The sequence below is a fragment of the Apodemus sylvaticus genome, chromosome 14 (genome assembly GCF_947179515.1).
Source record: "Apodemus sylvaticus chromosome 14, mApoSyl1.1, whole genome shotgun sequence".
Lineage (NCBI taxonomy): Eukaryota > Metazoa > Chordata > Mammalia > Rodentia > Muridae > Apodemus > Apodemus sylvaticus.
In genome coordinates, this window is record NC_067485.1 from 60,563,567 (window position 1) to 60,577,499 (window position 13,933).

General features: G+C 44.9%; 1 protein-coding gene across 1 annotated transcript in view; it reads left to right on the forward strand.

The window, feature by feature from the left end:
- Positions 1-7,067: 7,067 nt before the first annotated feature.
- Prtfdc1 (phosphoribosyl transferase domain containing 1) overlaps positions 7,068-13,933 on the forward strand; it is a 94,654-nt gene continuing 87,788 nt past the window's right edge. Inside the window, exons 1-3 of the mRNA XM_052156634.1 lie at positions 7,068-7,115; positions 7,617-7,687; positions 12,972-13,011. Of these exons, the coding sequence (XP_052012594.1) occupies positions 7,068-7,115; positions 7,617-7,687; positions 12,972-13,011 (159 nt within the window). The remainder of the gene's footprint in view (positions 7,116-7,616; positions 7,688-12,971; positions 13,012-13,933) is intronic.

Below are 13,933 nucleotides of genomic sequence, written 5' to 3' on the forward strand. Positions count from 1 at the left end.
CTAAGACACTAAGCCACAGTCTCTAAAGTTGAAGGGCCAATGCACCAATGAAGGGGGCTTAAAAGAGAGAATGGGGGTTAAGGGAGTGTGGCATGGCAGTGTGGGGTAAGGGGGTGCCCAGGCGGGCCCATGCCCAAGCACCTCTTCCCCCTGAGGGACCACACACACACAGGCTTGGTATAGAATAGTTTATTCAGGGCAGAGAATGGGAGTTAGAGAGGGGGAGAGAGAGAGAGAGAGAGAGAGAGAGAGAGAGAGAGAGAGAGAGAGAGAAGAATAGAGAAGTGGAGGCCAGCCATGACCACATGGAGTGAGGGGGGAGGGGAGGAGAGCCCAAGGGGCAGAGAGGTGAGAGTGGGATGAGAGAGAGGAGAGAGCTAGAGGCGGGGCAAGCAGCCCCTTTTATAGTGGGCCAGGTCTATGGGGCGGGGCATACCTGGCTGTTGGCCAGGTAACTGTGGGGTGGAGCTTAGACAGAATACCAACAATATCTACACAGCTAAGCAAAACAAACAGCTTGTTCTCTGCCTCATACGCCATTAAATGTCTTCTTAGGGTCCTAGCCAAAGCTGTAGACTTTAGCAAGTTTGTTTGGTTTCTATGTGGTTTTGTTTTGATTGTTTTTGAATTAGACCTTTCCACTAGGGAGGGAGCAAGTGCCTGAGGTACCAGTTAATTTGGCAAAAGCTGCCCCCGAAACCATGAAATGCTAATAATCCATTCATTCAAAGCAGCAAGGCTAGGGCCAGGTAAAGGACTTTTGCGTCCAGTCTGTTTTGTTTTATTCTGTGCTCAGTTCAGAGTTCTGCAGCTGTAATCTTTCGGTGACCGCTTTACGGCAGCCAAGAGAGCTGAGATCAGCTGCCCCGACTTGGAATCTGGAAGAACACATGGACACATTATTCTTTTTTTCCCTGAAACTATCCAATTCGTCTTTCAGTTAGATGGGGAGATGGTTGGAGGATGACTCGAAGCCGCCCAGTGCCTTACTGGAGTGGCCGCCCATCTATGACACTGCTGAGAGACAATGAGCTTCCACCCTCAGCGAGCTCTTCAACGGAAGGTTAATCACAAAAGAAGGTGCGATGCCGTAAAAACTGACGGCCAGGCAGCTTCTGGCTTCAGTTCTGAGAACGGCTGTGTTCTTTACTCAAGGACCTCACATCGCAATCAGACTGTGATGAGAGGTCAGAAAGATGGGTTTCTATGCTTGTGGATACGAATGGGGCTTTTGTTTAAGTTGATTTTTTTTTTTCTACAATCATTCACAGCTACAGTTCTCTTTACTGCAGAGAGGGGAGATTACTTCGGGGGTCACAAGGTTTTTACTTGGACAGACTGCTTAGAGGAAAAGGTTTTTGGTTCTTTGGGGTTTTGTAAAGTCTTCTGTTCAGCTTGATAGAAAAGCAAGATACTGTCATAATCACTGACCTTCCTCCACGGTGGCTTCGCTCCGGATTCTCGCCAGCAACTCTGACTAACCATCTGAGTCACCAAGTTTCACTTGTTTATGTATTTCAACACAATTCCCAGGCTAACAGGATTTTAATTATTTATTTTTGTTTCAGGACTCGGAAAGAATCAAACGTCCGTTTAAGTTTCCAGTCCGCTGTCACTGGGTGACTGACTGGACAAAAGGTGGGCAGATGAGATTGCTGCTTCACTAACGAAGGACCACGAGTCACCAAAATGCCAAAAGTTTAGTAAGGACTTGCAGCTTGAAGGAGATTCAGGTACTGATAAACACGTGTGTTTGTACCATGGTAGTGGAGAGGATTTAAAGTGAGGACCTTCAGTGAAAATATGGAGGCACAAATGCTTGGAAAACTCAGGCACTCACTGGTTATTAACATGCAAAGATGTTGGCATCCGGCTGATGCCCCTAAACTCCACCCAAGTGTGGGCAGCCCTGCCATCCCCAGCTCCCGCGCTCTCTCATGTCCCTGGCTGATCTTTTTCCCTCTGTCCCCTTTTCTGTTCTTTCCCATCCCTGCTTCTCTGCCTTCATGGCCTGGCTCCCATCTGCCTGCCTCTACCAACTCCCCAGGCCCTCACTCCCCTCCCTTGCCCCCAATAAACCTCCTTTATACCAGATTTGTTGCATGGTGCGATATCTCAGGGGGACTCAGGGGACAGACACCTTGGCATAAGACTGCCGGGTACTCCCCCAGATTGTTAGTATTCTGTCTAAGCTCCACCCCACAATTACATGGCAACTGCCAGGTATGCCCCGCCCCATAGACCTGGCCCACTATAAAAGGGGCTGCTTGCCCCTCCTCCCTCTCTCTCTCTCTCTCTCTCTCTCTCTCTCTCTCTCTCTCTCTCTCTCTGCCTCTACTAACCCATTAATTCCCATCCTCTGCCCTGAATAAACTCTATTCTATACCATGTCTGTGTGTGTCTGGCCCCTCAGGGGGAAAGGGTGCCTGGGCATGGGCCCACCTAGGCACCCCCTTCCCCACAGTGCCTTATACCATTCTCTAAACACTTCTCTCTCTTTATGAACCCAGCATTTGGTGCCGAAACCTAGGAATAACACAGTTGCCATACTATACAGCATGATAAAAGATGTACAGCTCTGTTATTGTAGCTCCTCTGAAGAATTATTAGTGAACAGTCTGGACTAAGATACCACTTACTAATGGAAAAAAATCCACTATTTTAATTATATTGTCATGTTTTCTGTATATTTTGACATATCAGTCCCAGGTTGTCTACAGACAACAGGTGTGTCCAAATCTTATGTCAATTCTTTACAAAGATTTGTTGCCATTTTATGTGTATGAACATTTTGCCTTCATGTCTTCACATGTGCCTGGTGCCAATGGAGGTCAGAAGAGGACATTTGATCTCCTGGTGCTGGATTTACACAAGGTTGTGAGCTGCCATGTGAGTTCTCTGTAAGAGAAGAAGGTACTTTTAACTTTTGAGCCACCTTCCCAGACCCTTATGTAAATTTTAGAGAGTAATCCCTAGGGTCTGGAGAGATGGCCTAGTGGGAAAGAATGCTTGCTGCTCAACCATGAGGTCTTGAGTTCAAATCCCTGCACCCACATATAAAAACTAACATAAAAAATATCAAAAACAACTGTCTGTGGCTGTGCACACTTGAAACCTCAGCATTGCCTAGGGTGGAGCCAATGGTTGAAGGCGAAGCAGGATACACCGTGCTCTGTGCTCAGTGCTCTAGCCCTCAGGAACGTACACACACACATGAACACACACAAACACATGCACGAACATCAATGTCCCATCATTTTACAGAGATGGATTTCATAAATCTTTCCTTTTTATTCTTTTATACATGCTTAATTAAAATAGAATTATATCACTTATGCCCTTCCCAATTCTCTTTCCAACTGTTCCTCAGTTCGGTCCCAACCTTGTTCCCTCCAAATAGATTGCCTCTTTTACCTTATTATTGTTACATACGTTTATATATATATATATATATATATATATATATATATATACACACACACACATACATACACATATATGCATTCTGAGTCCATTTTTGTTGTTTGCATGTAGATGGTTTCAGAACTGACCACTTTGCATTGGATAACCAATCAGAGGGATTATTCCTGGGAGAGGCCATTGAATAACCAATCAATCAGAGAGCTCATCCATGGGAGAGACCATTTCTTCTTTATTCAGCAATCTAAAACCTTTCTTTATTCATAAATTTTTCCATGGCATCTCAAGCAGATAATGTTATACTTTTCTTTTATTAGCAATTTCAGAAGTTTTTCAAGCATGTGATCTCATGTTAACCTCATTATCATATGCAGTACAAAAATGCCTTACCCTTCTCCCCTTACAGAGGATAGAACTGAAACATAACATATTTATCTTACTAGTTTAGACTCATGTGTTAAAGACATACAGGTCATACTAGAACTGAAATTCCTATCCAAAACTATTTTAGGACCTTTATTACACAAATTAAACATATGCCTCTAAATCTTCCTAATGTGTGATTAATATTAAAGCCTAGATAGAAGCATTATTGATATTGTCATCACAAGTATAATTTAATATTATATTACATTCATGTGACCCAGATTATAATTATAGTCCAACAAATACAAAACATAGTGACAGGAAGAAATATAACTTTATTATTTTAAAGTTTATTTATTGTTCTTTATGCAATCGCCTACAATGGTATATATAGAATGTTTTAGAACATGAATTCATAAAAGATTCTTGTTGTCCAAGCAAGCTATATTTTTTTTACACTGAATTCATTGGGGTTTATGTCTATAGGTTGATCTAGAACATGAATTTATAAAAGATTCTTGTTGTCCTTCAAGCAAGCTATATTTTTTTTTCAGAAATTCATTGGGGCTTATGTCTAAACATAATGGTCTTTTGAAAAAGGTCTATGCGTGTTGGGGTTTTGTCTAAGCTCCACCCCACACCTACCTGGCAATAGCCAGGTATGCCCCGCCCCAGAGATCTGGCCCAATATAAGAGGGGCTACTTGCTCCTCCTCTCTCTCTTTGCTCACCGCTCTCCCACATACTCTCACCTCTCTGCCCCTGGGGCTCTTCCCCCCCCCCACGTGGTCATGGCCGGCCTCCTCTCTCTCTCTCTCTCTCTCTCTCTCTCTCTCTCTCTCTCTCTCTCTCTCTTTCTCTCTCTCTCTCTCTCCCACTAACTCCCATCCCCTATTCTGAATAAACTCTATTCTATACCATGTCTGTGTGTGTGTGGTCCCTCAGGGGCAGAGGTGCCCGGGCAAGGGCCCGCCTGGACACCTTCCCCCACGCCACCTAGCCACACTCACCTAACCCCTATACTCCCCCCTTTAAGCCTCCTCCTCATCCTGCTGAATCCTTACCCCCTTTAAGCCTCATCATCCTGCTGAATCCTTCATCCAGAAGTAACCCTGACTCCTTCAATGCGGGGACTGGAGAGATAGCTCAGTGGTTAAGAGCACCAACTGCTCGTCTGAAGGTCCTGAGTTCAAATTCCAGCAACCACATGGTGGCTCACATCCATCTGTAACAAGATCTGACTCCCTCTTCTGGAGTGTCTGAAGACAGCTACAATGTACTTACATATAATAAATAAATAAATATTTTTTTAAAAAGAAAGAAAAAGGTCTATCTGTTATTTTTCAGTCAATGAGCATCCTAAACACTCACTCTTCTGACACCAAGACAGGTGTCCTGCCCTGAAATATGTTTTGAAGTCCCCTGCCCCATAATCTGTCCTATGACTTCACAGTGATATTCTTGTGGCTGAGTCTGACCTTGAAGCAGTTGGACACTCGTGTGATGTGTCTTCCAGCATGGTTTGTGAACCAGCCATAGCCCTACCCTAGGCCCCTAGGCCCGCACCATACCCAGTGGGAAGAATGTGGCCTCTGAGCTGCATTAACTTGCTTCCTGGACACTGGAGTTCAATTGCTACCATGACAACAGCACTTTTCAGTTCCTGTAATTTTTTTAAGATTTATTTTCTTTCATTTCCCGTATGAGTGCTTACCTGGATGGCTTGTACCCACAGAGGTTAACGGAGAATATCAGATCCCCTGGAACTGGAGTTACGGGTGCTTGTGAGCCACCACCTAAGTGCTGAGATTTGCACCCTGGTCCTCTGTAAGAGAAGCAAGCACTCTTGATGCCTGAGCCATCTCTCCAGCCCAATCCCTGGAAATTACAGTAATATTGCTTACAAATATTGTCTGGGCCCAGTTTTAAGGAAAGAATGTGGAAAACGGGTGAGAGGCAGCTATAAAAATGACTCTGAATAAAACCATTTACCTGTGTGCTAGAGAACATTACCCATTGATACAGCCATTCACCAAACACAAGGACTATGTCAGGGAGCCTACACCTCACGTCCCTCTTCTTCCACAGATCTGGTGCTTAGACATAAACAGCCAAAGTGCTGAGGACGGCTGGTCTATGAAACATAAGTACACTATTATTACACGATTATTCCAATTTAGGGCAATGTGAATTGATAGGTAACTATTTTCCTTTCAAAGCAACACAACCAGTATTCTTCTTGCCAGTGTGTGTGCCAGAAAAGGAATATTGAACCCATCTTTTGCACTTGATCTTAGCCAAAGAGTGAAGAAGCTTCTGTGTGTGTGTGTGTGTGTGTGTGTGTGGTGTGTGGTCTGGTGTGAACCTCCGTGACTTTTCACATTCTAGGCAAATGCTCTATCACTGAGCTACACTATATCCTAGCAAAAATCTTTTGGAGAAGAAAAGTCAAGAGCACTATATACCCAATGTGAAGCTTTTAAACCCAAAGTGTGCTGACTGCAGGCTCTGGCAAGATATGGGAAACCAAGGATATATAAACAGAAAGCAAGACCTTAGAGGAAAGAACAAAGAACCAGGGCACTGGGCTAGAAGAAAGCTGGGATTAGGGGTTGGTTTAACAACAGATTCATAAAACAAGGCTTTCTAATCAGAGGAGAGCGATTGCCTTTAGCTACAACCTTAGACAATTAGAGTCAAGTGTTAAATCAAATACAGTATTTTGTAAAAAGTCCCTGCCCTAGGCCCATCGGATCACTAAGGTTTGGTCGGAGGAAATGCGGGCTCGTGGCGCTTTCCAACTCCTGGCTGGGCGCCAAGATCTGAAGTCCTCCGGGATACTCCGGCCCACTTCCAACCCGGGAGAACGCGCTGCACCGCCTCTCTTTAATGTATTGACTTGGGACAATTGTGCATTTAAAATCTGGCAGGGGGAGTCTTGGAGATTGCTGGCCTGGGGGCTGCAGCGATGGGCTTTGAGAAGGCAAATAACAGGGGACTGCTTTTTCTCCTGAACGAATCGCAGGCCTGTCCCATATCCCCGCGGGGTGCGGGGCCGGCAAAGGGGCAGGCGGGGGTGCCGCCAGGGACGCTTCCCTGAGCGCGCTCAGGTGCATCAGGCGCTGCTCCACAGCTGCTCCCGCGCCGCCGGGGGAATGAGGCTCGACTGTAGTCCCGGCTTTCCCGCCCGCAGGCTGGGGGCGGGGCGGCCCCAGCCACATCCCCTCCCCCGCCCCCCACGTCCTCCGGGCGTCTGTCCGTCCGGCGTCCCCTGCGAGAGACATGGCCGGGAGCAGTGAGAAGGCGCCAGACTCCGGGCGAGGCGTCGTGGTAAATGCGAACTCTGGATTCCAGGCTCCCTTAGTTCGCTCCCCTCTCCTTTCCTCCCTTCGTGGCACCCGCTCCACTCCCACCCCCCAACTCCTTTAGCTGAAATGCGTTTGGGTGAGAACCGGCCAAGGCTTTGTTCCTCCTGCGAGCGGAGATCGCCGGCTTCCTCGCACCCAAGCCTTCCCTCTCCATCCCGTCTGACGAAACCCCTACTAAAGTCGTTCCCTCATCCAGAGTTCCCAGTAACTCCTCCTTTCCCACCCTTCCCCGGGTTCCTGGCCGGGAAGTCTGCCTCCTACCCGGTCCCCACTTCGGCTAGCCACAAGGAGTCTAGCCTGCGAGCCGCCGGGGTTTAGAAAGACCCCAGAATGCAGCTCTAGCGGCCTCCTCCCTTCAGTGAGTTTGGAGGTTTGTTTTCAAAACGGCTACTGAGAACTAACTCTTCAGGGCAGCCAAGGTGCAAAGTAACGCAAGTGAATACAATTGGGACTTTGAATCTAGGGCGCGGCTCTGCAGAAGCCAGCAGCCCGACTGCCCCATGCCTTGTCTGTGACGGAAGACAAGCGTGATATGTGAAAAACCCAGTAGTGTGTCAAGACGGAAGGTGGGGGCCAGATCCAAACCTCTTCAATTCCGGGAATCATTCAGGTGTCAACCGGAGGGTACCCACCTCCCATAATCTTGAAATTAAATTCTAGTGGATGGTAGTTATGACTCCAGGATTGAAAAGGTGTGAAGGTGGGGCTGATTTGCCATTAAGATCATCTTTCCAGAGCTCTGCGTGTAATTCACAGCTACTCTGTTTATGGAAATGAATGGATTGAATAAGAATGAGTGGGTTGGGAAGGAAACACCTCACAGTTAAATAGAACTGTTTAGGTTGAAAGGTGGGGCTCAGCTCTTACTTAAACAGCAGGACCAGTCTTTCCTCAAGGAGGAATGCTTTTAGTCTGCCCTGCCAGGTTCCGCTCCTACAGTTTTGGAACAAGGCAAACTCTACTTCCCAAAACTTGCATTCTGGGAAGGGACACTGGCAGCCGGTGTGAAACTCACAGTCCAGATAATTCAGCCAGCCAGGTGTGCGACAGGAAGAAGGGGGACATTTCCTGGAAGGGGGTTGGGGAGCAGTGTCTTTACCCATATGATCAAAAAGTCTGCAGTGACATTGCATCCAAGATCACAGGCAGAAACAGAAGGAGAAACACACGGTACAGAAACACATGTCAAGGACAGAGAAGAGATCACTGTATCTGATTTGTGCTTTTACAAGAAAAACACTTCAGTCGCTGTGGGTATGATAGACCAGATGGGAGGGAATGAAAATATGAAAGAGGAAGTCATTAAACTAACCCCTTCCCCATATTGCGTCTTTAAGGCTCACCGGTCAGGATGCTCTGTAGGCAACTTGAAAGTCATACTTGAAACTCCAGAATGTGATAAGGTGGATTTGGAAAACCGTTAGCAGGTTAGCTTTGGGGATAAATGAAGAATGGAATAAAATAAAATGGGAGAAATATAAACAACCATTAAGAACAATTGCCTGGAAAGCCCCTCCAGATGTGAGAGGCACACTGTGGACGGACAAAGCCGGGTCAAGGGACCAAACGTGAAGAGTTGGATGGGACAGAGCAAGCAGGAGAGTAGTAGATGTCTAGAGAACGGTTCGATGGAAGTGGATTTGCCAGGGTCATGAGATCATCAGGAGTGTCCCACGTTGCAGAAGAGTCAGTGGGATGGGGGTGGGCAAGAGCCCATTAGTGAGGGGCTCCTTCCAAATAGACGTCCCATCTCTAGACTCAGCGGAGTACCACAGTAGCACGGAACATCTTTCAAATAGCCAAACCTACAATTCAGAGTACCCCTGTGTCATAAATACTAGATGCTTCTAAAGAATACCACGATCCAGTGTAGAATTAGGATAAAATCACTGAGTGGGACAATTGAAGGAACTACAAGATGAGGTGGAGCTCAGTGGTAGAGCCCCCAGAACCGCAGATTATTAAAAATCAAAAGGAGCTAAATCTGGATGTACTCATAGATTGGGTAGATTACTAAAGTCTAATAAGCAAATGGAAAGACAGTGTAAATATAATAGTCTCATCTATTCACGTCAACAGAGGCCTTCTTGTAAAGGATGCATGAGCATAGCAAGAGGTCGGTAAGGAGAGAAGAAGCTAGGATGGGGCTTGGGCACTGTGGGCAGTCGCTAATCTGTACAAGTACCCCCTAAGGTTGACAATAACCAGTGTATGCAGAAACACCCATCCATGTGTTAATTTCTCCAGTAAAACTTTGACAGTAAAATTTGAAGAAAATTCAGGTGAAAGGGTTAGGAAAGCTAGAGAAGATAAGGATGTAAGCAAAATAGCAAGACCTTAAAGCTAGGGTAAAAAAAAAAAAATCAAAAGGAAGTTATAACAATAAACATACCTTGAAACTCCAGAGGTAGGCCTGCCCGGAGGGCTGGTAGGTTCATGGGAAAGTGTTGCTAGTGTAGAATTAGGATAAAAATCACTGAGTGGGACAATTGAAGGAACTACAAGATGGTCTCCAGTTTAGAGTAAAGCACCCCATGTGTTTACCAATGACTAGGAAGAAAAAAACCAGGGTGGGTCAGGAGAGCTGCAATACTAATGATGGTTAGAGGCATGGAGCTGAGTAGTTTAATCATGACACAAGCACAGTTTGTGTGAGAAGGGGACTACTGAGAAATTTAAGGCTACTCATAGCCCATCTCTTCCAGACAAAGGATACCCAAACAGTGAAATGTCTCCTTCCAGGGACGGGAAACAAAGACCCATGGCAGTTCTATATGATAACAATAAAGGCTGACTGAGGTGCTGACCCCAGAAAAAAATGTGGATGTGGCCTCCTTAAGGTTCAGGGGACACTGTGGGAGAGCAGGCAGAAAGAATGGTAAGAGCCTCAAGATGGAGGAAGGATTGGGAGAGAACAGGACTAATGGGCATGCTCACACTGAGTTGGCAAAAGCCAGGCCCTCTTAACTGTCATCTGTAGAGAGGGACGTGACCCACAGGCCTTTGTCACTTGCTGCTGATGTATTGGCAACCCTCAGATTCTAGAAGAAAGGGAGGCATGCTTGTGTACCCACTATTGAGTCCGCCATGCTCTCTAATGGGGAGTTCCAAACTCAAGATTATACGTATGAGCCTGGTTAATCCATACGGGACACTAAACAAGACCAAACTAATAGGAGAAAGATAATTATATGGAGGAGGGGTTGGCTAGATGGGGACAGGGAGAAATGGAAGGAGAGAGCATCCAGAATACAGAGTACAGGTATATGAAAATGTGAAAGAACAGCTTACTACAAAAAAAAAAAAAATAAGAGAGGTCTTATCTGCAAATGACATTCAGTCGATTTGGGTAGAAGGGGCGTTAATGCATTATAAAGAATAAATAGTAGCATACAGGAATTGCCAAATGAAAGGATGTAGACAGACCTCAAAGATCTTGCTCAAGTTGGTTGTCATTGGTTTGGAGCTAGCAAAGTCACCAGATGCAGTTGACACTTTGCAATTATTTATCAGGGAGATATGGTCTTCACTGCCCACCTGGCTTTGGTTGGGGGGGGAGGGTCAGGTTTGTCTCTCTAGTTTGTGTTTTACTAAAGTGTGGTTAAAGGACCCATAGTTAGAACCAACATAAGTACGTTTGTTAAAAGATGAGAGAAATCAAAGTTACTGTTGAGTTTCCGTTTGGTTGACTCTCCTCTCCTTACGTTCATCCTCATTCCTGTGGGGATGGAGTAGCAATATAGGAGGATAAATAAGAGGAAGAAGAGGACTGTGGAAGAGGAAGGCACTGGGAAGGAAGTGTTCTGTGTCCTGTTGAGCTCGGTCCTTGCTTTAGCAGAAGAACCTTCAGCACTTGGATTCATTGTTCTAAGATTGTTGAGTTGGGCTCTGGACCTGGGCCTGCTGATGTTGCTGTCTGGGGTTCTGTGCTGACGGAAGGACAGCCACGGACATGAAAACCAATGACAGTCGTCTGTCTGCAGGCGAGGTAGGACTAGGTGCATGGCACTTGGAGGGGGACAGAAGCAGGCTTGAGCTCTACCCATGTGCTTCTGAGCTGTTTTTCTCCCTGGGAAGAAACATGCTAAAAAAAAAAGATGGTCAATGTCTCTTTAAATGTGACCAAGAGAGTCAACGGGTTCTGGATTTGGATGTGGTATAAAATGACTCAGCTACGGTGTTTGTCACCTCTCCAACTGGAGATGCTTTGCCTCTTCAAACAGAGAAAGCATCATGTAGAATAAAATTGGAGTATGTTATCTGTGATCCTAAAACTATTTAAAGATTCTTGCTTCTCTTTTTTTTTTGTTTTGTTTTGTTTTGTTTTGTTTTAAAGCTAGTAAAGCCATTACCTATAAAGTCCAGAGCCATCCTGCATCCCTGCGTTCCTCCAAGGGTAGACTTACACATACACACACCATTTGTGTGCAAAGACTTGGAGTTACATTTCCTATTATCTTTTAGTTCCTCAGCAAAAGCACCATCTCAGATTAACTAGAAGTAATGGCCATGTGTGATCATGAGAATAGTTGTAGAAACATGACATTCCTGCTGGATTTAAAGTTGCTGCTTGAGCTGGGGTAGTAAGACTTTGGCAAATGGAATTGAGGTTTTTCTTTAAATGAGTTAAAATGTATTTATATGAATGATGTATATGACTTATATAGACAACTGATGCTTCAGTATAGTTGCGTGGCCAATGTCACTGCATAAGCACTACAGGCCACATGCCAGGGAGTCTTATATTCATTATCTGTCTTATTTAACATTTCCAATAGTCATGTGTGACAGACCTTGACTTTATTTTAGAGACATTAGTATGTCCCAGGTCTCATAGCTAGCAGACTTGCCCCAGAGGAGTCAGACTTGGACATCCACATTGTGCATGTTGCTCTGGGCTACTGTCTGCTCTGACTGTTTTCACGTACAGGTTTGTTTTCTAATTTTCCTATCATCTTTTCCTTTTCTTTGCCATTCATGTGTGTGTGTGTGTACCTATGTGTATATATATGTATGTGTGTATGTATATGTGTGTATGTGGGTATAGTGTATATGTATGTATATATGTATGAGTGTATATGTGTGAATATGTCTATATGTATGTATTTGTATGTGTATATGTGTATATATATATGTATGTGTATTAGTATGTATGTGTACGTATGTGTGTATATGTGTGTATGTATGTGTGCAGTATATATGTGCATAGTACATGTATGTCTATATATATGTGTATGTGTGAATGTATATGAGTATGTACGTGTGTTTATGTGTGTACGTATGTATATATGTGTATGCATGTGTATGTATGTATGTGCATGTACATATGTATATTGTGTATGTATGTGTGTGCGTATGAGTGTGTATGTGTGTATATGTGTGTCTGTATATGTGTGTATGCATGTGTGCATGTATGTATGTGTGTGTATTGTGCATTTGTTTAGTATTTGTTATACATTAGTCTTTGCACTCTATTTGATGTCATCCACTCCACAGGTTTTATTGTATCTTATTTAAAGAAAACAGAATCAGGACTGGGCACGTTGTACACATCTTTAATCCCAGCACTCAGAACACAGAGGCAAAAGCAGGTGGATCTCTGTGAATTTAAACCCTAGCCTAATCTGCATGGCTAGTTCTAGGCTAGTCATGGCTGCATAGTGAGAGCCTGTCTCAAAAAATAAGAGAGAGAGAGAGAGAGAGAGAGAGAGAGAGAGAGAGAGAGAGAGAGAGAGAAGAGAAGAGAAGAGAAGAGAAGAGAAGAGAAGAGAAGAGAAGAGAAGAGAAGAGAAGAGAAGAGAAGAGAAGAGAAGAGAAGAGAAGAGAAGAGAAGAAAAATACGGTCTCCTAATCTCATGGTAGTAAAAATGAGAGAGTGGAGCACGACCTCAACATGGAGAGTGTTCTCTGTGACTGAGCAGAGCTGGAAGGATTTGCACAGGGCGAGGACCAAGCTTGGGAAACCACTAATTACAGGGATGTGGGGGATGAGCTCCAGGAAGTGGAGTGGGTACCGCTGTGTGGTCTAGAAGACAAGCCAGAATACGTGCTTGGCTGATCTCCGTGGACAGTCTTTCCTGGGCCATCACAGAGGCTAAAGGTCATTCAGGTGCAGCTGTGAGGCCACTGACCAGCCACTCTGGTTACCGCAGCTCTGGGAATGTACAGGGTGGGAACCAGAGTTGCCTCGTACCAGCTTACCAGTCACCAGGCAGCTTGCCGGTGGGGGTACAATGAGTCCGACACTTTTTGCCTATGTGGATGGCCCATACTTCTTGGCCTGTAGGACAGCTATGAGTCTCCAGAGCTTTGAACTGTAGTCATTTCTATCACAAGTTGACAAGCTGAGCATCACGGTTGGAGTTCAGAGTTAATAACTATCTCATTTATCTTTTTAGTAGTTACCAGATCTCAGGTCAGTGGTCTGGGCATGAGGAATTGAACAGAAAGTAAGATAAAATCTCTGCTAGAAGTAGCTCATATTCGAGTGGATTAGGCCAAGTCAGAACAGACAGACAGACAGACAGAAACACACACACATACATACACACACACACACACACAACCACACTCACTCATATACATGCTCTTTACACACATGCACACACATTCATATATGTATATATACACATACACGCACACACACTCACTCATATATATGTACTCACACATAACTAGTAGTAACACATGCTGTGAAGGAACATAACATTAGATATGGAGGACACAGCAATGGGACAGGGAGGAAGGAGAGTGCTGGTTTATATTTGGAATCAGAAAGGC